The following is a 22,068-nucleotide window of genomic DNA, read 5'->3' on the forward strand; positions in this document are numbered from 1 at the left end:
ATGGCTCTACTTACCTCTGGGGTACGTACTTCTGTAACCGTTCATTTATAGGCAGTGGGATCTAGTGAAAATGTTTATTGCTAATTATTATTTTATTACTAATTAAAATAATTGCAGAATGAAAACATAAAATAACAATTCAAAAATAATTCCCAGAAATGACAAAAAATATATGCTCAAGCATCCTGTCATTTAGGGTACTTTTTTTTATTTCTTTGCATTGGAAAAATAGTATTAGTAATATGTGATATACATAGTTATATTTTTATGCTGTTCCCCTTGTGATATGTAAGAAAATGAGAATGAATGCTAGCGTGAGCAAAATGCTAAAATATAGGATTGCTTTAATGTACAGATTCTGCTTAAAACTTGCTTTTGCCAGAGTTAAATTAATATATAATATTGAGTTCCTTGAACCAAATCCTTTCAGATTTACAGATGTTTTTACATTATTGTAATTGTTTTTTTGTGTGTTTTTATGGGCTCCCAGGTTTTGCCCCTAAATTTGCCACTTCTAACTCTGGTCTTGGGAATTGGTGGCACGTTCCAGTATGGACTCCATATTTCTCTCATCAATTCACCCTCAAAAGTGAGTTAACGTTCTACTATATATTGATTATCGCCTCAGATTGTTGGTACGTTTTGGTCTACAAGGAGATTACAAGTAAGGCTTTAATCTGGCCTGGCCATAATCTCTTTGAAGGAGATGTGCTTTCTGACCATTAATCATAGCAGAAAATGACATGAAGGAAACTCTGGAAATTACCTTGTTTTGCAGGTATCATGTACTGTACACATATAGATCTTCTACACTTTCTCTGTTTTTGGTTTTAGTATGTTCAAAAGTTTATCAATGTCACGTGGGAGGAACGATATGGCACAGTCCTACATCCAGACACGATCATGTTACTGTGGTCCATCATTGTCTCCATATACAGCATCGGTGGACTCCTGGGCTCACTCATAGTGGGATATCTAGCTTTCACCTTTGGGAGGTAACTAATGTTTGATTTACTGTATCATCTTCAGCCTAATAGAAATACATGTAATTTGCAAGGTGTAACTTGTTCCTCGCATGCTTCTCTTGCAGAAAGAACACCCAATTATATAATAACCTGATTGCTATACTGGGAGCAATGCTGTTGAGTACGAGTCGCGCTGCCCAATCATTTGAGATGATTATTTTGGGGAGGTTCCTTTATGGAATTAATGCAGGTAAAATGAAGCTTAAAGGGTGTGTACGGGCCAAATGATAAGTCTGCAGTCATTCTTGTAACTGCAGATTTATGAATCCCCCCCCAGCGTATGTTTCTGAACCGGAACTGGCGGATTCATATGCATTATACATACCACCGACCAGAGTCAGACTAGTGGGCGCAGCCTTGCTCCATACACTTGTCTAGTAACGCAGCCATTCAGTGGGCGCTGTCGACTAGTGGGCATAGCCTAGCTCCATACAAAGCGAGGCTGCGTCCACTATTCGGGTTCTGGGTGGGGGTAAGTATAACGCATACGTATCCACCAGTCCCAGCTCAAATACCTGCAAATCCAGTGCATGCGCTTTGGGAATTCACAGAAAGTGACTGAAAACTTTTTTAGTGGATAACCCCTTTAACATTTAGCAATAAGAAATGGTTTTGTTATTGTCATTAATGTGTCTTGGATTTCTTACATAAGGAAAATTCTTACATTTCGTTTAAAGACTATAGTTTATTTAGTACAAAAAAAGCACTTAAAATGTCATTCCTATTTTATCACGTTATCAACTCACTATTCCCCTGTGGTGTCTTCAATAAAAAAATTTTTGCATTGAAAATCAAAGTTTCCCAGAGTGCAGCTGTTTTCTCTTCACTGGATGACCGTCTGGACTAAGTTCCAGGTTCAGCTTGCATCTACCTCATATCCACAGAGTGCATGCCTTGTCTGTATCACTATCACCTAATCATGAGACAGATGATAACTTGCTAATTGCTAGGAGTCCCCTACTGATTCAGAGAATGAAGCTTTGAATTGCCCCTTTAAAATGGACCATTGGCTACACCTGTCCATCATCATTTCATTGTCTATGAAAATGCCAGAGATAGTCGAGTACAGCACTTGTTTATCTCTCATAGACATAGTCCTATAGACAATGAATGTAGCAGTGGTGGGCATGTATGGCAAATGCTCATTATAAAGGGGGAATTTCAGAGCCCTGTTCTCTGGATTGGAGGGTATTCCAGCAGTCTGGCCCACAGTGATCAGCACGTTATCACCTGGTATTGTTATGTTGTAAAGGTCGACCAGGGCAGTAGTTGTGGCTGAGTATTTTGGATATTGTATACCCTGGCCTCCCTCTACAGGAAAACAGTACCTCTTTTCTTGCATGGTACTATCAGTACTCACGGTGCTGTCAGCGTCTTCTTTGTTGCGCTGACTTGAAGCTGATCCTGGATCCCAATGAACAGAGACAGTCCAGGGCAACTCTTAACTGAACAAATTTATTTACTTCAGGACACAGCACATCCACATAGTTTCCAGCATTTCCATCACAGTAAAGATAGCACATTACTTCATCTGTTCCTTGCGTTACTAAGTGTTTCCACGGGAGAGAGTGTCTTAAACGGCTCCTCAGTATCCTCCCTTTAAAGCATCACCACAGTGAAGTGCTCTCCTGCCCGTTTCACCCCGGACATCAGAGATTCAGCCCACATAGATATCCACCACATTCTGGAGTGACCTGCCCGTACACTTTTACGGTGACCTTCAATCTTCCTCTACTTCCTTTTTTTCCTCTCTACTGCAGGTTCTGCTGTACCTTGTTCTTCTCTATATATCCCCTGGATGGCTGGGCGTACGCTTCAACGTTACGGGGTAGTTAGGCAGCACACAGGGGTCAGGCCCCTGACTGACTGATACAGGAAGACCTTCCTGGCTTATTCCTGAGCTAACCCCATCTACAGTTAACTCTTATGTGTGCTACATCTATATCTGCCAAGTAGTGGACTCAGTGCCCCCATCTATTGGCCATAACACAGACTGCACTGTCCCTAACATATACATGGTGCAGCAGCAAAACTTCATAATGTTACAATATATACAGTAATTAGGCTAGTCTAATATATAAAACATAGCAAATACAAAATTACATATCAGCATAATATAAATACACTCATATACATACATTATAATAGGGAGCTTAAAGGGGTAAGGGTATGTGCACACTTTGCGGATTACCCTGCAGATTTTTCCACGTGGATTTTGCTAAATCCGCAGGTAAAATGACCTGTGTTTTACCTGCAGATTTAGTGCAGATTTTCTGCAGATTTTCTGCAGATTTTCTGCGGATTTCACCTGCATTTTTACACCTGCGGATTCCTATAATGGAAAAGGTGTAAAAACGCTGCGGAATCTGCATAAAGAATTGACATGCTGCGGATTCAAATCCGCAGCAAATCTGGACGGGAAAAATCCGCAGCATGTGCACAGCATTTTTCATTTCTCATACTGGTACTGTACACCGCAGGAGAATCTGCTGCAGATCCACAGGGCCAAATCCGCTGCGGATCCGCAGCAGAATCCGCAATGTGTGCACATACCCTAAAGCTTCCAACCCCTTACATTGTTAAGGTATCAGAAGTGCTCGGCTGATTCTTGGAGCACAAAGTGTTACAGGATTTCCGTATATAGGCTTTCTATAAGTTTACACTATTTGTGGGTAACTCTAAACATTTTTTGTTAACTTTAGTTACCCTTTCATTCTATTATTTCAAGTAATATCAATGTCATTCAAAGGACTGGTTCACACTTGCGTATACATTGGACGAATACTATCTGATATTTTAATGGATAGCACTATGACCAATGTTATTCAACGGGGCAGTGCTGATGACCGATTTTTTTCACTAACAGAATCTGTTAAGAAAATCGCAGCATGCTGCAGTTTCACTTTGACATCGCATGCAACTCACCCATTCAAGTCTATGGGTGGGTCCATGGAAAGCATTGGACTGCAGAGTCACACAACAGAGAAGATGGAGAAATTTTATCCTCCATCTTCTCACAGCATGTTAAAATTCTCTCCGAAAGAAGAGGATCACACTATGTTGACACTCGGATCAAACTCTGATCCAAGTGTCATTAGCGCATCTATGGCCATGTGACCATAGCTGAAATGTGAGAAAATTATTCTTTCAGCACTGCTCCTCATTTTGATCTCTTGTTAGTACCTCAGAACATGCTGCATTCTTGGGTCCAATTCATCACAGTGTTTACAACAGAAAACTGGTGTCAAATATTTTAAAAGGTTGCAGTTTTTTTGTGCAATGTGGAGTTGTGCAAAAATTTTGAGCAGAGGAAGATGAAGTAACGTGTAACGCACAAGCTGTCGATGATGTAACAAACTGGATGTGCTGCAAAGACATGAGAGTAAAGTTTTACGTTTTGAGTTGCACCTGGACTGTGTCTCTGTTTATTCAGAAGCGGCCGGAGGTGACCTTAAAGAATGGAGAAGGCCCTACCAGTGCAGGGGACGGAGAAACAAGTTAGCTGGTAGTGAGACATGATTTATATGTATTGGGAGGCCAGGGCACGCAAGGCCCGATGAACTCAGCCACGACTATGGCCCCTACTAACCTCTACGCATGTCATACAGGAGTGTGTACGAAAAGAATAGGGCTTATATTGTATCTTAACCTGGACATCAATATTAATTTATTGTGTCTTGTACTACAGTGTTCCTCAACACCAGTCCTCAAGGTCCTCCAACAGATCAGATCATGATTCCATCACATGGGCAATACTAAGGAAATCCTGAGACCATGATCTGTTGCTGGGCCTGGAGGACTGGTGTGGAGGGACACTGTTTTACTGTATACCCATATTACTGTTTCTTCCAGGTGTGGGTCTGAATCTTCACACAATGTATATTGGGGAGTGCGCCCCTCAGAGTAAGCGTGGAATGGTCACCGTATCTGTTTCTTTAGCCATTGCGATTGGGAAGTTGATGGGATTCGTTTTAGGACTCAGGTATGGTGGTCAATAACAGATTTGAATGAAATTATCATGTCACCTTGTATTTATGGTATGCGAGTTGAGCTCACATTTGTAGAAACATACTTTTTTTATTTCTTCTATTCTTTTTAAAGCTCAGAACATTTCCATCACTGTAACTTTACTCAATTTCATTGTAGGGAATTAATGGGGACAGAGGAATTGTGGCCTTTCCTTTTGGCCACGAGTGCTATTCCAGCCCTCATTCAGTTGGTGACATTACCCTTTTTCCCAGAATCTCCCAGATACCTTCTTATCGACAAAGGTGACAAAGATGGTTGCCTAAAAGGTATAGTGAGATGCATTATTTTACTGTTCTGTATACATTATTATATCAGATTTAATATGTTCACTATTTTTATCCAGCTATGCAACAGCTATGGGGTCCAGGAGAACATAGTCTGGAGATGAAGAGCATGATGACCGAGAAGGAGGCGGTCGGAGAGCAAATCAAGGGTCTGAAGGATCTGCTGGTGGATCGTACAGTGCGCTGGCAGATGATCACACTGCTGGTAACCTGTGGAGCTGTTCAACTTATAGGCATTAATGCGGTAATTATTTTATGCTCATTCTCGGGGTACGAGTATGTTTTCCAATGTGAAGGATAGACACTTCTGGTACCAGATTCATAGCTGCAAGTGTTAAAATTCTGGCATCAGTTCATACATGTTCTCCTCATGCACCCTAATAACAGGTCGATGTCACTAGGGTAGTCCTCTTACCGCATCAGTCCTGCATTGGTCATGCACATAATTAACATGACTGCTGCAGAAAATCACTGTCCTCAGTGGTGATTCTCACATTTACGCACATGGCTAGTGAGACCAGTGACTGCCTGCAGCAATCACATGAATGATGGAGACCCCAAAAGAGGCGACGCTGGGATGGTGAGGCACTTGAAAGGCAAGCTATGGTTATCTTATGTTATCACATTGCCTTCTGTTACGCACATTTTCACAAACAATCCCATTAATACTCATGAATGGACTCACACTAAGATCTGTTTGGGTCACACTTCACATTTTTCAAATTACTGCATATTTTTTCTGCTTTCAGATATGAGTGACAACCTTAATATATTAATATCAAGAGGAAAATGACCTGTAAAATTGTTAATTTGGCATTCATCATTACTAAATGCTACTTAAATATTAAAATTAAATAAAATTTAGTCCTATAGAGGTTTATACCACATCATATGTTTTTACCTAAAGGGTATAGACACTTACGGGGCAACTTTTTTTTTTTTACTTAGATGTATGTATTTTTGGCTAAAACAAAACATTGCTGCAGTTGGGTCTCATTAAGAATTGTACACAGTGACTCTAGAATAAAATAAAAATATTAGGGAGAATTTTATTATTAGCCAGACTCTTAATAGCAAAAAAAGGAAATTGGAATCAGCACCTAAGGTGAGGAACAGGTAAATTTAGTGGAAAACAATAGGAAAAATGGAAATTATGGTGTACCAAAATATAGGTCTTTCGCCTCAATACCCGGCACTGCCGTTGGCACTCAGGACTGGAGTGCTCAGCTGCATAGAAATACATGCAGCCGCACACTCTGGTCCCGAGTGCAGGTGGCAGTGTCGGGTATTGAGGCGAGAGACTCACGCGAGTTTCTCGCATTGCAGTTGCAAGTGTGACCCCGGCCTAAGAGTTATAAACTCTCTGGTCAAAACAAACTCACTGATGGATTCACAGTTAACTCATTCTGCATCCAGAAATAGACCGTGCGTCACAGAGGCTAGAGAAGGCAACATTGTGAATGAAGCCCAATTGAGAAAAAATATTTTTAACCAAAAATACATGGATTAAACTAAGTGAGTTACCTAAGGCTAGTTTTACACTAGCGTTTTGAGGTGCAGCACAAGCTCAGCGTGAAGCTTCACCCCCTGCCGTGCCTCCTCTGGTCAGCTCCGCCTATGGGCGCATGACGCTGCATGCAACCTGCGTACCCTATCTTTAGAATTGGGTACGCAGGCCATGCGCAGGTGTGCTTTTGCAGGCACATGCGTCCTTTTAACGGTGCACCGGCCGCACCAAATTGCAACACGGTGCGTTTAGCGCAGGTCGGTGCACCGTCAAAAGGACACATGCACCTGCAAAAGCATACCTGCGCACAGCCTGTGTACCCAATGCTAAAGATAGGGTACGCAGGTCGCATGCAGCGTCATGCGCCCATAGGCGGAGCTGACCGGAGGAGGCGTGGCAGGGGCGGAGCTTCACATCGAGCATGCGCTGCGCCTCAAAACGCAAGTGTAAAACTAGCCTTAGGTAACTCACTCAGTTTAATCCATGTATTTTTTCTCAATTCGGCTTAATTCACAATGTTGCCTTCTCTAGCCTCTGTGATGCTAGTGTGAAACTAGCCTAAGAGAAGTGATTTAGCTGATTTAGCGTGGTGTGCAGGAAAGTAGGACCCTGCCAGCTTAAAACTTTTCTGATATAAAGAAGACTTGGAGGGTTTCTCAAAAATGTGATATATAGGGTTAAAGACATTTTAGGAAATAATCCAACAAGGCTGTTGCTGATATAGACAAAAGCAGATTGCTGTAAATTGATCAATGCTCTGTTGTGCACAAAGCGTATCTTATTTTATCTTATTAATCACGTTTTACATTGAGTGTCAAAAACATTTTCTTTATTTAATTACAGGTTTACTTTTATGCATATGACATTTTCCAGAACGCAGGTATTTCAGCCAGTGAGACACCATATGTCTCTCTTGGAATTGGGATAATGGAAATTTTCACCACAGTGCTATGTGTGAGTATTCCCCTGGTTTTATTCTCACCGCGTATTCATCATAATTGACAAGTCATAGCTTTAGGCTGAGCTTTACATTTATCCATTGCATCAGTTCTCTTGAGGCTCAACTGATGTTATACCTGTATCAGTTTTTATCTGTGTATTTGCTTCTGCAAATATATGGAGGCAAATCGAAAAAAAACACAACATGCGGCATATTTGAATCTGGCTGCTTGAAGGGTCCAGAACAACAAATGTTGCATATATTAATGCGAATGATTCCATAGGAAACTATGTGATCAGTTCTTGTATCAGTTTCCTTCCGCCGGCCACTACCATGCTGGAGGGAACATAGAATTACCAGCCAAATAGGTAGAAATGATCCCTTTCTGTCACTTCTTATTCTTTTTCTTGCATCTCATTATCATTCTTCTTACAGGGCTTCCTCATTGACCGTCTGGGCAGAAAAACTCTACTGTGGGTGAACTATGTAATCTTGGCCTTGACATTGACCTCACTCACTGCTACACTTACCTTCCAAGTAAGAACAACTTGTTACCATCTTGTAAATATCCATTTAAAGGGTATTCTCAAGTTTGGAAGATATCCCCTATCCATTCACTTCCTGATCTCTGGTGCTTGACCGTTGGGACCCCCATCGATCCCGAGAACCAGGATGTGTGAATAGAGCAGAGATCGATCACTATTAACACTGTCACATTCATTCTTAATGTGACCGCCAGAGACAGCCGAGCGCTGCACTTGGTTGGACTGTGACACTCACATAACAATGAATGGAGCTGCAGGGCGCATGATCAGAGCCCCAGCGATGGATAGGGGATAACTTCCAAACTTGGGAAAACTCCTTTAAATGCCTTTTTCTAAAAACATCCGAAGTACCATAGAAAGTTTTCTTTTACAATATACTGTATATATATAATTGCCTTAAATTGTCCGTCATCCACTTCCATCTGGATGTCCTCGAATCCCAAAATCCACCGGAAGTACACCGACCGCCATATTGGAATACCCAAGTGATGGGTATTCCAACATGGCACCCGCTGGTGGTACCAGGCCCTTGCGTAGTACCACCAGCGGGACACCGCCAGGATCCACGCCACTAGACCCCCGCCACCGGACACCCGCCGACGTACCCCCACTGACGAACCCCTGCCGCCAGGACCCCCGCCACCGAACCTCCACTGCCGGGACACCCGCCGCTGCCTGCCCACCCACCTCTGTGCAGTCACAGCCGGCAGGAAAGACCGCAGCTTGCGGCCTGTGCTGGAGATGGGGTGAGGGTGCCCTCTGGTGGCGCCGCATCCCATCTCCAGCACAGGCCGCAAAGCACCGTCTTTCCTGCTGGCTGTGACTGCACGGAGATGGGTGGGCAGGCAGCGGCGCGGCACACACGTACTCACACACATGTACACACACACACACATGTACTCACACACACACGTACTCACACACACATACTCACACACACGTACTCACACACACATGTACACACACAAATGTACTCACACACACACAAATGTACTCACACACACACGTACTCACACACATGTACTCACACACATGTACATACACACACACACACACATGTACACACACACGTACACACACACACGTACTCACATACACACACACACACACATGTACTCACATCTCCAGCACAGGCCGCAAATCACCCTCTTTCCTGCCGGCTGTGACTGCACGGAGGTGGGTGGGCAGGCAGCTGCGGGACATGCACACACACACATACATGTACATACACACACGTTCTCAGACACACACATGTACACACACACACATGTACACACACACATACTCACACACACACCCCACACACACACTTCCCTCCTGATGCGATAGGATCGGGCACACGTCTAGTGTAAATATAAAAGGCTTTTTCTCAGTAAAGTCATTGATGGCACATGACTACGAGGCACATTGCAGGCAATGACCAACCTTGTGGCATTTGGAAAAGTTGGGTGAACATGACAGAAAGTAAAGTTTCTTAAAGTCACTGTTTCTCTTTCCCTGCAGGATCTATCCTCGTGGCTGCCATATGCTTCTTGTACGTTGATCTTCATCTTTACGTTGAGCTACGGCTTGGGTCCAGGTCAGTTATCTGTTAACATGATAATTGAGTAGTCTTTATTTCGATCATTCTATTTATCTGCGTTATTTTATTAAATCTGATAGAAAGTAGTCTAAAAATTTGGACTTAGTTATCTCCGAATCGTACAGTACAGCTTCCCTGTAAAAAGCGTAATCCATAGTGATGGGTCTGTTGTGATCTGGTGAACCGGAAATCCTGAATAAAATCAAAAGTTTTCTAATCCTTTCTGTACAGGAAGCGTCACTTGTGTCCTGCCCACGGAGCTGTTTGTGCAATCCTACAGACCCGCCGCATACGCCGTAACTGGAGCCCTCATTTGGCTAGGATTGTTTGTGATCGGCTTGGCTTTTCCTTTCGTTGAGGTAGGATCATTAAATGGGTTGTCCGGTCCAAATTGACAAGTGTGCAGTCACTTTGTGTGACTGCGAACTTATAAATCCCCCCAGCGCATGCGCTGATTCGCCAGTTTCTAAGCCGGGAATGGAGGGTATGTATGTGTTATACATACTGCCGGGCAGTGGGCACGGCCTCACTCCACTTGTTTTGATCGAGGCCGTGACCTGACTAGTGACACGGCCGTCCAGTGGGCAGGGCTGACTAGCGGGAACGGCCTTGTTGCATACAAGTGTATGGGAGCGAGGGCGCGCCCACTGCCCGGGAGTATGTAAAACCCATACATACCCTCCAGTTCTGGCTCAGACACCGGTGAATCCCCACAGCGAAGTGCGTGCTCTGGGGGCATTAAAAAATCAGCAGTGACACACAGTGATCGCAGACATCAATTTAGACAGGACAACTTGCCCAACAACACAGTAAATTCTGTCAGTTCTAGATGTCCTTTTGGTCTTCTCTGATCGCTCGTCCTAGTAAATGGGCTGTTTAGAATTTTTGGTATGCCTGACAGAATTCAATGTGAAAACATAATAAAAGAACTCAACTTTCAGATTTCATGCCATTTTATCAGAGGTCATTTGATTCCGACTTTGAGGTAGAGGGTGTCTATTGTGTTTTCTGCCCTCCTATTCCTGGAGGTGTCAGTAACTCAATGAACACTGGTGGTCAGGCTACATTAACCTTTTGACTGCCCTGGACCACCAGGAAAGCAGACATTAACCCCTTTACTGCCCTAGACTACAAGGGATGGAAAACGTAACCCACTATCTGGTCTATGATACCAGGCGTATTAACATTAACTCCTGTACTGCCTTAGACCACAGGGATAATTATTAGCCCCTTTATTGCCATAGGCTACCAAGGATGGAGACCTTATTCCTTTCTCTGGCCTAGAATACAAGGTCGACTAACATTAACTCCTTTACTACCCTAGACTATCAGAGATGCAAGCATTAAATCCTTCTCTGGCTTAAGCTAATAGGTATACTGACATTATCCTTTCAATGACCTAGACCCCAGGGTTGTTACGACAAAGCCATTAATTTCCCAAGCAAATTATTGCAAATTATTTGAGGCCAGAAGCAACATTTATTTGTCATTGTTTTGGATCATCCAATTTAATACAAACAGCGATAGGATCTCAAAATTCTCAGCTCACTAGATACAAAGGTTTAGAGGGACATTGGCTCTGACATTAAATGCCCAAATTAAAATGGCTGATCACAGGGCAGCTAGTAATATTTTTATTTGGTTGTTTTATGATGAGTTAAGATATTTATCAAACAGCTTCAATCGGGGCTTCATTAGACACCGGAACACGTATTCCACCCAGCAAAGGACACCAATGCAGTGCATATGCCTCAGGGCTATAAAATATTGTGAGGCAAATATCCTATTAATGGCCTCATAAAAGACAAAAAGACATATTGATTGTTGTTAAATGTAAGGTACCAATCCCCTAACAGACTAAAAATGACAAAGACCACCAACAAGGCCAAGGCATAGTTGATAAGTCAATTCTTCAGCACTGATACTCCGGCTGCCCACCTCAGGTGTTTTTTTTTATATTGCAGTTATGATTAGTGTCACATTGGTACAGAACCACTGCAGCCAATCACTGGGCATATCAGTGATGTCTCTAAATATGTCACGTGGCCCCTGAAGCCACAGCAGTCATATGACAGTATGGCAGATCATTGTTCCTGGACATGCACAAAGACTGAGGCAAAGGGAATAATCAGGTGCTTGATGCTGGAGATGCCGGGATTTTAACAGGCACATTTTATTTTAACTCATTTAATTTTAATGCTGTAATGCTGATTTTTTTTATTTTTCTTCTTGGACAAAAGCTTAAAACGAATCCCTTCTTAAACTAAATGTTAGGCCTCGATAAAATAATAAAGCCTGTACTCCCTTCCCGTGCTGGCGCCGTTTCTGTGGTGACGACAATTGCTCTCCCCGATGCTGCGATGTGGTGTTGTGACCTATGACGATGGTGGCCAATCAACTCTGGCATCACTGTGGCCACCTTTGGAGAAACTGAACATGAAGAGGAAGCCAGGGATCAGCTTCAGGCCCCGACTTCCTCTTCATGTTCAGTTTGTCCGAAGACCGAGACAGTGATGCCAGCGCTGATTGGACGACAGGCATCACGTGTTATTTCACCGCATCACAGCTACGATACCGCGAGTGCCGATACCATGGGAATGGCTCCACCACAGGAGGTGAGTAAAGGCGTTATTATTTTATTGGTGCATAATATTTAGTTGGCCTAGTAGTGGATAAGTAAGTAAGGATAATATCAAAGAAAATTCTTAAATCTGAGCACATATAATAATATAGGACATGGTGAATCCTTCCTAACGTATCTGTTGTGAGGTGGGAGGCAGAGTGTGTAGCTGGATCCATTTTAGAATGTAGTGGTGTACCGCTAATAGTGACAGACCAAACGGCCTCTAGGAGGCCTCATGATATATTTGTGCACCCCTGTTTGGACCAATGTTTGCATCTTTACAAAGCAAAGTTCAAGGAACGTGCACATGTTGAGTATTTGGTGAGATTTTTTACCTCAGCATTTGTAAGCCAAAACCAAGAGTGGAACAGAGGAAAAGTATAATAGCAACACGTCACCACTTTATCACCCACTCCTGGGTTTGGCTTACATATTCTGATGTAAAATACTGACCAAATACTGAAATGTGAACGTGGCCTTAGGGTCTGAGGGTGGACAGTCAATGACCTCAGAAGACAGAACCAATGTATCGTGCACTACCCCCTTAGACGCTACGTGACCATAACCTAAGAGATGAGTTTTGCGCAGATATTTTAGACCGGATTCCCCATACAGGCAAAGTTATAAACTGTCTTGCGATTAATTGGTGTCTCTTTCTGTTGCCAAATATAAAAACTGGGTGAGGTGTATGTTTTATTCATGAAATGTTGCCCTTCTTATGTAAAGGTTTGTATTCTCAGAACCGCTAAGCACTGAAATCATGGAGACAGTGAAGGGATCCAGCCTCCCTAGAACTTACATGACTCTATTCTGTGTTTTTTACAGGAAGCATTGGGGACGTTCTGCTTCATATTCTTCTTGGTTTACTGCATCTCTGCAGCTGTATTCTCCTTCTATGTTCTGCCAGAGACCAAGGACCGAAGTATGATGGAGATCCTGGAATCCTTTACCAAACTTAATTATGATGCTAAGAAAGACAAGCGGGAAAAGCTTGTTTGTACCAGACTTTAGTTATCGGCTTGGTGACGTGTGTAAATATATGTATTTATTGTGTAACCTCAGGACCATTCATGTATAGGATTTGTGTAGGAAATAAAGCATTGTGTTGTGGGTTTTGTTACTTAAGCAAATGACCTGCTTTTGTTTTATTAGAGGATTTACTCTACTCACTGTTGGGGTTGATGCATATCGCTGTGTTTTGGATCCTTGCCAGACGAATCCTGAATATGAATTAGCTTTTCATCCTCTGACTTCATCGACCTGAGGGCAAGCATTTTGTAGGGTCAGAGACCCTTATTCCACTGATGTGTCACTTACTTTATAGTTGCTGCAGGTTTGATAAAAAAATCACTGTTTTATTAGCTGCGGATTTACCAGTTCTCTGAATGCTGAGCCTGGTATGGGGTTACGCACACCACTGATTGGCAACTGTGTATACTATGTATTAGGCAGAAAGCTGACAATCAGTGGTGTGGGCATGGTCAAACTACATGGAAAGTTTACTAGTCCTCAAGTGATAATTTCCTGTAACAAAACAACAATCTCATAAAAGCTACCATAATTTTTATTTTATTATTCAAGTATTAAAAGGTGGGGTTATACACAAACAAAAGAGAGACAGGCTCAACATATACATAGGTTAATAAAAATGACATGTGCCAAGGACAAAATAGAGGCAGGAAACAGTATGTATGGTAGTAAAAATGAATATTAGAAACAGAGAAATAACACTAGCGCCCTCAGTGACAGAGACTGAACTAAGAAACAAAGGAGCAAAATATAGGATATGAAGCTGAAGGAAAGCTTTGGATCCTGTGTGTGCAATCCAATAAACGTAGTCAGACAAATAGAATTAAAAAATAGTTTGCCGCGCTACTTCTTTAATTTGTGATAAAACACTCCGGGATCGCCTTTGCTGGGGTCAAAGGTCACGTGCCTTCAGCATGAAACTCAGGCGCAGAGTGGGGATTCGTGTATAACTGACCCTGGGTCAGGTTTATTAACGGTGAAAGCAATGCAAAAGGAAATAAAACATAAAACAAATCCTTGCCTGTCCGGCACTAACTAAACAATGGACAACCTAACTACCAACTGGCGGGCTTCTCCCGTCCAGCCAAACCAAAGTTGCAGTGGGCACTGCTTCCACTCACGTGTGTGTCTCTCATACAGACAGGCTCTCTGTGTTCCCAGGCTGAGACACTCACACAACCACCTTGCATCCTTATATATCCACCTCCCATTATCCATTAGTAAGCAGGTGCGATACTGACCAGACTAGGCCACATAGGAGAGGAATCTGGGCGAGATATACCTGCCCTCATCCACTATTCCCACTTGATTCTCACATATCCCCCCCTTCTGCTCAGACCACTCTGGTCGAGCAATGACACCCGCCAAACAGTGCACTCGGGACAGGGCATCTGCATTCCCCATCTGTACCCCTGGGCGGTGCTCCACCGTAAAAGTGTAGGCCTGCAGGGCAAGGAACCACCGGGTCACCCGGCTATTCCGTTCCTTGTTCAAGTGCATCCACTTGAGAGGGGCATGGTCAGTGATCAGCCTGAACTTTCGGCCCACCAGGTAATATTTGAGGGCCTCTAGAGCCCACTTAATGGCGAGGCACTCTTTTTCTACGACTGCATACCTTTGCTCGTGTTTATTCAGCTTCCTGCTGAGATAGAGGACTGGGTGTTCCACTCCGTCCCTCACTTGTGAGAGTACGGCCCCGATACCAGTATCAGAGGCATCCGTTTGTACCACAAACTCGCTGCGGAAGTCTGGAGTCACCAGTACGGGCTGAGAGCAAAGTGCCCGTTTTAGGCTATGGAAGGCTTCTTCAGCCGCTAAACTCCATTTAATCATGACGGAGTCTTTCCCTTTTGTAAGATCCGTCAGGGGGGTAGCGATGGCTGCAAAATTGGGTATGAACCGGCGATAATAACCGGCGATCCCCAGGAAGGCTTGCACCTGCTTCTTGTTGACAGGTTGTGGCCAGTCCTGAACCGCCTGAATCTTATCAACCTGGGGTTTAACAACACCCCTCCCAATTACATACCCCAAATACCGGGCTTCTTCTAGCCCGATGTGACATTTCTTGGGGTTCGCGGTTAGACCTGCCTCCCACAGGTCGTCAATCACAGCTTGTACTTTCTGGAGATGAGTCTCCCAGTCCAAGCTGTAAATGACAATGTCGTCCAAATAGGCCGAAGCGTACCGCCTATGTGGCCTCAGGACTCGATCCATCAGTCTCTGGAAGGTCGCTGGTGCTCCGTGCAGTCCAAACGGCATATACACATACTGAAATAGACCTTCTGGGGTAGCAAATGCCGTCTTTTCTCTGGCAGACTCCGCCAGAGGGATCTGCCAATACCCCTTTGTTAGGTCTAGGGTCGTAATATACCGGGCTTTTCCTAACCGATCTATTAACTCATCGACCCGGGGCATAGGGTAGGCATCAAATTTTGAGACCGCATTCAGTTTCCTGAAGTCATTGCAGAACCGGATGGTGCCGTCCGGTTTAGGAATTAGCACAATCGGGCTGGACCACGCACTGTGCGATTCCTCAATGACTCCTAACTCTAACATTGCCTTCACTTCTCGGGAAACGGCTTCACGGCGCGCTTCCGGGATTCGGTAGGGCTTTACGTGAACTGTGACACCAGGTTCCGTTACGATGTCATGTTTCATTAGCATAGTCTGCCCGGGTTTTTCTGAGAAAAACTTTTGGTTGTGAAGTAGAAACTGCCTGACTTCTGTCTTTTGCCGCTCCGAGAGAGTCTCTGCAACCCGTACCTCCGGTACGGTATGCGAGCAGACAGGACGGGCCAGCTCCGCTGACAAGGCAGACCGATCCTTCCAGGGCTTTATCAGATTTACATGATAAATCTGTTCAGGTTTCCGTTTACCTGCCTGGTATACTTTGTAGTTTACTTCACCAACTCTTTCCTTGATCTCAAAGGGGCCCTGCCACTTTGCCAGGAACTTACTGTCCACCGTGGGGACCAGGATCAACACCCTATCTCCGGGTGCAAACGTACGGATCTTGGCGCCCCTATCATAGATTCTTTTTTGGGCTCCTTGAGCCTGTATCATGTGTTCTTTGACGATAGGCATCACAGCCGCAATACGGTCCTGCATTTGTGTGACGTGATCTATCACTGTTTTAAATGGAGTGACCTGACCCTCCCAGGTTTCTTTTGCAACGTCTAACAGTCCGCGAGGACGTCGGGCGTACAATAACTCGAAAGGCGAGAATCCCGTGGAAGACTGGGGTACTTCCCTGATGGCAAAAAGCAAATACGGAAGTAAATAGTCCCAGTTCTTCCCATCCTTGTCTATCACCTTTCTCAGCATCTGCTTCAGAGTTTTATTGAACCGTTCGACCAACCCGTCTGTTTGAGGGTGATACACGGATGTGCGTAACGGTTCGATTTGTAACAATCGGCAGAGCTCCTTCATTATCCTGGACATAAAGGGGGTCCCCTGGTCAGTGAGTATCTGTTTTGGTATACCGACCCGACTAAACACATGCACCAGCTCCTTGGCAATCGTCTTGGTGGCCGTGTTACGCAAAGGGATGGCCTCCGGGTAACGAGTGGCATAATCCAAGATGACCAGGATATGTTGGTGTCCACGTGCAGACCGTGGAAGGGGCCCAACTAAATCCATCCCAATCCTCTCAAACGGGACTTCAATAATAGGTAGGGGTACCAGAGGGCTACAGAACCGGGGCTTAGGTGCAGAGGCTTGGCAGTCAGGACAAGACTCGCAATATACACGAATATCATGATGCATGCCTGGCCAAACAAAACAGTGTAATATCCTTTCGGTGGTTTTCTGGACTCCCAGGTGACCTCCCATCACATGTCCGTGGGCCAGGTCCAGCACCTGCCGCCGGTAGGGTTTTGGCACGACTAATAGTTGCACCGTATCTTCCCCCTTTTTCTCTATCTGATAGAGTAAATCATTCTCCAGAACCATGTAAGGATATGCCAGCCTAGAGCCAGGTTCTACGGGTACCCCATTTATCACTTTTACATTTGTCCTAGCCTGAGAAAGGGTAGGATCCTTTATTTGCTCGCTTTGGAAGTCATCTTTCTGAACTTCTAAATCCGGCAAACGGGGAGGTGGACGGCTGTCAGCCTCCTCCTCTTCCCCGGTCTCCTCATTATCACCCGCCATGACTGAAAACGGGAACTGCAGGTCATTTCCCGCAGACTCTTCCCCCGAGTCTTCCGGGGAGACCTCTTCCAGGGGTTCGGGACCCACACGCTCCCTGGGAGAAGAATCATGTACACTATTACCCGAGGGCATCAACTGATTCTCCCACAATTGCCAGAAGTGGGGAAAATCCCGGCCCAGGATAACATCATGCAATAACGCCGGGACGAGTCCCACTTTATGTTGCACAGACCCATAGGAAGTTGTAATGCATATGACTGTGGTGAGGTACGAACAGGTGTCTCCATGCACACACGTTACAGAGAATTTGTCTGATGGCCCAGTTGGGGCTGGCACCAGACTGGCCTTCACCAGAGTCACCACACTTCCCGAGTCTAACAATGCCACCACATTTTTGCCATCAACAGTTAAATCACACAAGTGTTTTTCCACATCCTTTTGACCGGCATTCACACTCACTACCCGTGCAACCATAGACATGCGGTTTTTAGAGTCTGTGACGTCGCACTGCATGGGTTCAGTAGTGACCGGACAGTTCGCAGCAATATGTCCCATCTCTTGGCAGCGGAAACACCTAACGGGCCCCTTGCTTAGACCATAGTTCGTCACTCTCGGCCTCGCAGTGCGGGCAGTCCCGTTTTCCTCCCCCACTGTCTTAGGGATTTTTCCATCTCCCCTACTCCCTGGAACAGTCTTACCGGTTCCACGTGGAGACGATGAAGAACGAGGTGGGGTAGCGTCGTCTCGGAGTCCTTCCGCCACGGAGTAACGTTCAACCAGATCCACCAGTTGATCTGCCGTCGTAGGATTTCCATGGCTTACCCACTTCCTCAGGGCTGGCGGTAGAGCTCTCAGGTACTTGTCCAGGACGACTCTCTGGATTATCTCTGGCGCTGTCAACACCTCGGGTTGTAGCCACTTCTTCGTCACGTGGATCAGTTCGAACATCTGTGACCGCGGTGGTTTATCCGGCTGATAAGTCCATTGATGCACTCTCTGTGCACGGACAGCGGTCGTCACTCCCAGCCGGGCCAAGATCTCGGCTTTCAGTTTGTCAAAGTCCTGCGCGGCTTCAGGCTCTAAGTCATAATAAGCCTTTTGGGCCTCACCGGAAAGAAACGGGGCAATCAGGCCGGCCCATCGTGCCTTCGGCCATTTTTCTCTCACCGCCGTCCGTTCAAACGTGGTCAGGTATGCCTCGACGTCATCTTCGGTCGTCATTTTCTGCCAGTACCGACTCACGTGAATCACTCTCGACTCGGCTTCCAGGTTAAGCTCAGGTAAGCTTGCCAAGCGCTGCGCCACCTGCTGGAGAAGCGAACGATCGGTAGCTGTCATGTCCACCAACTCCTTCAGCTGGGCCATCATCACCCGATTAGCTTCTTGCTGGACGGCGGTGGACTGTACCAGCGCTTTCACCACGTCCTCCATGCTCATGCTTGCAACGTGATGCCTGCGTTCTCCACCACAATGTGATAAAACACTCCGGGATCGCCTTTGCTGGGGTCAAAGGTCACGTGCCTTCAGCATGAAACTCAGGCGCAGAGCGGGGATTCGTGTATAACTGACCCTGGGTCAGGTTTATTAACGGTGAAAGCAATGCAAAAGGAAATAAAACATAAAACAAATCCTTGCCTGTCCGGCACTAACTAAACAATGGACAACCTAACTACCAACTGGCGGGCTTCTCCCGTCCAGCCAAACCAAAGTTGCAGTGGGCACTGCTTCCACTCACGTGTGTGTCTCTCATACAGACAGGCTCTCTGTGTTCCCAGGCTGAGACACTCACACAACCACCTTGCATCCTTATATATCCACCTCCCATTATCCATTAGTAAGCAGGTGCGATACTGACCAGACTAGGCCACATAGGAGAGGAATCTGGGCGAGATATACCTGCCCTCATCCACTATTCCCACTTGATTCTCACAAATTATAGAGACTTTAGTCATCTAACAAACAATGAATATCAATAGATGAATAACAAAAATATCACTTGCAACTAATGATGCCAAATAAAACTAGTACCAGTGCACAATAATACCCTACCTACTGAACCATAAGATGCCCACTGGTTTTCGTAATGACAGTTAGGGTATTGGAAATATTCCATGTGTACTACTGCACAATTCCATCTTTTGATATTCATCATTTGTTAGATGATTAAAGTCTCTAATTAACTCCTTAAGCCCCAAGGGTGGTTTGCACGTTCATGACCGGGCCAATTTTTACAATTCTGACCACTGTCCCTTTATGAGGTAATATCTCTGAAACGCTTCCATGGATCCCTGTGATTCTGACATTGTTTTCTTGTGACATACTGTACTTCATGTTAGTGGTAAAATTTCATTCAAATAACTTGCGTTTATTTGTGAAAAAAACGGAAATTTGGTGAAAATTTTGAAAATTTCACAATTTTCCAACTTTGAATTTTTATGCCCTTAAATCACAGAGATACGGCACACAAAAAACTTGGTAAGTAACATTTCCCACATGTTTACTTTACATCAGCACAATTTTGGAACCAAAATTTTTTTTGTTAGGAAGTTATAAGGGTTAAAAATTGACCAGCGATTTCTCATTTTTGCAACACCATTTTATTTTTACGGACATCACATTTGAAGCCACTTTGAGGGGTCTATATGATAGAAAATACCCAAAAGTGACACCATTCTAAAAACTGCACCCCTTAAGGTGCTCAAAACCACATTCAAGAAGTTTATTAACCCTTTAGGTGCATCACAGGAATTTTTTGAATATTTGAAAAAAAATGAACATTTAACTTTTTTTCACAAAAAAAATACTTCAGGTTCAATTTTTTTTATTTTACCAAGGGTAACAGGAAAAATTGGACTGCAAAATTTATTGTGCAATTTGTCCTGAGTACGCTGATACCTGACATGTGGGGGGAACCACTGCTTCGGCGCATGGCTGAGCTCAGAAGACGAAGGAGCGCCGTTTGACTTTTTCAATGCAAAATTGGCTGGAATTCAGATCGGATGCCATGTCATGTTTGGAGAGTCCCTGATGTACCTAAACAGTGGAAACCCCCCACAAGTGACCCCATTTTGGAAACTAGACCCCCAAGGAACTTATCTAGATATGTGGTGAGAACTTTGAACCCACAAGGGCTTCACAGAAGTTTATAACGTACAGCGGTACAATTAAAAAATCATATTTTTTCCACAAAAATGATCTTTTCACCCCCAATTTTTATTTTCCCAAGGGTAACAGGACCCTAAAAGTTATTGTGCAATTTGTTCTGAGTACGCTGATACCTGACATGTGGGGGTAAACCACTATTTGGGCGCATGGCAGAGCTCGGAAGGGAAGCAGCGCCATTTGACGTTTTTGGCTGGAATTGAGATCGGACACCATGTCGCGTTTGGAGAGCCCCTGATGTACCAAAACAATGGAAACCCACCACAAATGACACCATTTTGGAAACTAGACCCCTCAAGGAACTTATCTAGATGTGTGGTGAGAACTTTGAACCCCCAAGGGCTTCACAGAAGTTTATAACATACAGCCGTACAATTAAAAAATCATATTTTTTCCACAAAAATGATCTTTTCACCTTCAATTCTTATTTTTCCAAGGGTAGCAGGACCCTAAAAGTTATTGTGCAATTTGTCCTGAGTACGCTGATCTCCCATATGTGGGGATAGACCACTATTTGGGCGCATGGCAGAGCTCGGAAGGGAAGCAGCGCCATTTGACTTTTTGGCTGGAATTGAGATCGGACATCATGTCGCGTTTGGAGAGCCCCTGATGTACCAAAACAATGGAAACCCACCACAAATGACACCATTTTGGAAACTAGACCCCCCAAGGAACTTATCTAGATGTGTGGTGAGCACTTTGACCCCTCCACTGCTTCACAGAAGTTTATAACGCCCGGGCGTGAAAATAAAAAAATCGTATTTTTTCAACAAACATGATCGTTTAGTCACCAATTTTTTTATTTTCCCAAGGGTAACAGGAGAAATTGGACCCCAAAAGATGTTGTCCAATTTGTCCTGAGTACGCTGATACCCCATATGTGGGAGAAAACTATTGTATGGGCACACGTCGGGTTTCAGAAGAGAAGTAGTGACGTTTTGGAATGCAGACTTTGATGGAATGGTCTGCGGGTGTCATGTGCGTTTGGAGAGCCACTGATGTACTTAAACTATTGAAACGCCCCACAAGTGACCCAATTTTGGAAACTAGACCCCCCACGGAACTTATCTAGATGTGTGGTGAGCACTTTGAACCCCCAAGTGCTTCACAGAAGTTTATAACGCCCGGGTGTGAAAATAAAAAAAATCATTTTTTTCCACAAAAATGATATTTTTGCCCCCAATTTTTTA

At 44.4% G+C, this 22,068-nt stretch overlaps 1 protein-coding gene across 1 annotated transcript; it reads left to right on the top strand.

Moving 5' to 3' along the window:
• Window positions 1-13,546, top strand: LOC141069529 (solute carrier family 2, facilitated glucose transporter member 9-like). The gene is made up of 12 exons (XM_073559169.1): window positions 1-21; window positions 491-589; window positions 835-995; window positions 1,091-1,215; window positions 4,878-5,007; window positions 5,172-5,320; window positions 5,398-5,582; window positions 7,689-7,799; window positions 8,221-8,322; window positions 9,834-9,909; window positions 10,144-10,271; window positions 13,361-13,546. The coding sequence occupies exons 1-12, from the start codon at window positions 1-3 to the stop codon at window positions 13,544-13,546; spliced, it is 1,473 nt and encodes a 490-aa protein (XP_073415270.1).
• The last annotated feature ends 8,522 nt before the right edge of the window (window positions 13,547-22,068 follow it).

This window comes from Dendrobates tinctorius, unplaced genomic scaffold (assembly GCF_039654945.1).
Source record: "Dendrobates tinctorius isolate UK_male_01 unplaced genomic scaffold, ASM3965494v1 ptg000265l, whole genome shotgun sequence".
NCBI lineage: Eukaryota > Metazoa > Chordata > Amphibia > Anura > Dendrobatidae > Dendrobates > Dendrobates tinctorius.

Bases quoted from the DNA above. Each gene is read 5' to 3' on its own strand.
- LOC141069529 (XM_073559169.1), top strand. From the start codon at position 1: ATGGCTCTACTTACCTCTGGG. The intron at 996-1,090 runs GTAACTAATGTT...CTTCTCTTGCAG, and splicing joins CTAGCTTTCACCTTTGGGAG to AAAGAACACCCAATTATATA. The intron at 10,272-13,360 runs GTAGGATCATTA...TGTTTTTTACAG, and splicing joins TGGCTTTTCCTTTCGTTGAG to GAAGCATTGGGGACGTTCTG.